General features: G+C 35.6%; 1 protein-coding gene across 1 annotated transcript; it reads left to right on the top strand.

Annotated features, from left to right (window-relative positions):
• On the top strand, positions 840 to 2,136 carry LOC110270786. Its single transcript, XM_021120227.1, has one exon. The coding sequence runs from the start codon at positions 972 to 974 to the stop codon at positions 1,440 to 1,442; it is 471 nt and encodes a 156-aa protein (XP_020975886.1). The 5' UTR covers positions 840 to 971; the 3' UTR covers positions 1,443 to 2,136.

Below are 2,382 nucleotides of genomic sequence, written 5' to 3'. Positions count from 1 at the left end.
CTCAAATTTTGATTATTTACAAAAAAAATAATATTTCTCGGGCTATACATACACTTGTTTTTTAACCATTCTAGTGAGAACAGTAGAGAAACACTTATCCCCACACCACAATGAATGAATCAGTTCCTGAATGTGAGAGAAAAGGTGGGTGGAGAGAGTTAATGAGGGGGTGAATTTAAAATCAGTAATGACAGAATGTTGTGTATAAATCATGGAAGCATCGATCCCACGTTCTTCATTTTTCTTTTTTTTTTTCTCGTGTAAATTATTATGTCTTCTGGCGGAGCTTAGTTGAGACAAGAGGGTCACCAAAACTTTTGTTAAAAAAATTAGTAGTACTTCTTTAAAAAATAAAAAATAGTTCAGTTGGCTCAAATACTTTATTATGACTTAAAATAACAAAATTCAATCTTCATCTCTATTCAATAAGTAATACTCCTTCTATCTTTGAGTTCAAATATAAAAAATTGGATATTTTTTATTTATGTAATTTGATATTATTTTATATTTTACTGTTTATTTAATTTAATTTTTTATATGATAAAAAATATTAGAATATTCAATAAGTATTGATATTATTGTATTTGTATAAATTGATAAAAAAATTTAATAAATATTATAAATTTTAATATTTGTTTTTCTAACTTCTTTTTTACATATTTTACAAGATATATATTCAAATTTTTATATAAAATAATCATAAAAAATTATAGAATTAATACAATTTTTTAAGAAGAAGGCTAATATTCAAGAAGGAGAACATATAATGTAAAATCCCTACAATACCCCTTGTTACTCTTTTTTTCAAACCAAATCCTAACCCTCTTCTAAGACACTCACTCACCTCTCACTACTGCACAAACTCTCACTCTCCTCACACCCTCTTCCTCACAGCACGCACACCCAGACTCTGATGGAAAAAAGAAAGAAAGAAAAAGGAAAGAGAGAAAAGGGGAGACTGCGAGAAGAGAATGGAGGAGGAAGGCGGGAGCTGTCCATGCCGAGCTACCATGCGAGGAGAGAGAGAGTCGCACCTCATCACCACCGGCCTGGAGCACGCCGTTCGTGTCCCATCGCGTCGCCATCAGAGGCCAGAACCGAGAGAGGTGCGTCCGAGAGGAGGGACGAGTGCGAGAGAGGAGACGCGGAAGAAGGACTGCCGCCGTTCTGCCTCGCCGCTGTCGAACTGCTATAGCCGCCGCGCCTTGTCTCTGTCGCCGCTAAGCTTTAACCGCCGCCATCTCTGTTGGGGGTCACCGTTATTGCTGAATGAAGAGGGAGAGTTTGAGTCGGCCAGTGAAGGGAGGAAGAAAGAGTCGCGATGGAGGAGCCGTTCACCATCGTCGCATCTGCTGTTGCCATCAACGGAGCTCGTCATCAGGGGAGCATCACCGACGTCACTACTAATGAACCGTCTCCGTCCCTGTTGTGATCTTGCTTAGCCCTATACCCCCTTCATTCTTGTCTCTAAATCAGCACAATTTTTCCCCTGTTCTGACTCCATGTATGAAATTGTAACGCTTCCACCTTTACTCTGCTATATTTCCTTCTTTTCTTACATGCTCTGGTTTTAATTGCGATAATATATCTCTGTTTTAGTACTATCGCCCTACTTTTGTTGCGTTTCTGCTGGAAATTATCTTGAGTACTGGTATTAGTGCTATCATGGAACGGTTGGAGCTGTTGATGTTATGATTACATCTGCGATGTAGCCGTGGAAGTTGCTGCCACCGTCTCGATCCAAATTCTGCACTCATTCATTTCATTTTACTTCAATCCTTCTCACCTTGGATTCTGGCACTTCGGGTTCGATATCTTCGGTCCCTTAAGACCATGTTGTGAGTAGGCTTTACATTTATAATGGTTTGGTTTTAGGTCTATAATTATTTTGATATACGGAACTTTGAACTTAGTTATACTCACAAAAATTATTATCAAATGATTTTAAATTAGTTTTACTAATTGATTTATTAGAACTAAATATTTATCCTTGTAAAGCTCATTTTAATATGCACATGAGACTATATATATTTTTATGAGACTATATGTATGTTTGAAAATAAAAGTTTATATTATCTTAAAGCATTTGGTTTTATTTGAATATGTATTTTTGAAGTATTGAAATTTGGTTGGTACTCACTTATTTTAAAATTGTGAAATTTGTTTGAAATGCCTTAAAGATTGAGAAAATATGATTGAATATGATTCGGATGAGAAAGTATTATCTGATTTGATTTGATTCGATATCTTGTATATTTGAAAGATCAAAGATTTGTTGTATTTGAAATTATATGTTTTGAATTGGTTTGGGAGACTTGTATTAGAAAACCGTAGTTAATGGCGGTTATGACGTTAACCTAGATGCATCTGGCTCAGATCTCA

Source organism: Arachis ipaensis, chromosome B04 (genome assembly GCF_000816755.2).
Source record: "Arachis ipaensis cultivar K30076 chromosome B04, Araip1.1, whole genome shotgun sequence".
Lineage (NCBI taxonomy): Eukaryota > Viridiplantae > Streptophyta > Magnoliopsida > Fabales > Fabaceae > Arachis > Arachis ipaensis.
This window is presented reverse-complemented; position numbering and strand designations above follow the sequence as displayed.

Coding starts and splice junctions, on each gene's coding strand:
- LOC110270786 (XM_021120227.1), top strand. CDS start 972: ATGGAGGAGGAAGGCGGGAGCTGTCCATGCCGAGCTACCATGCGAGGA.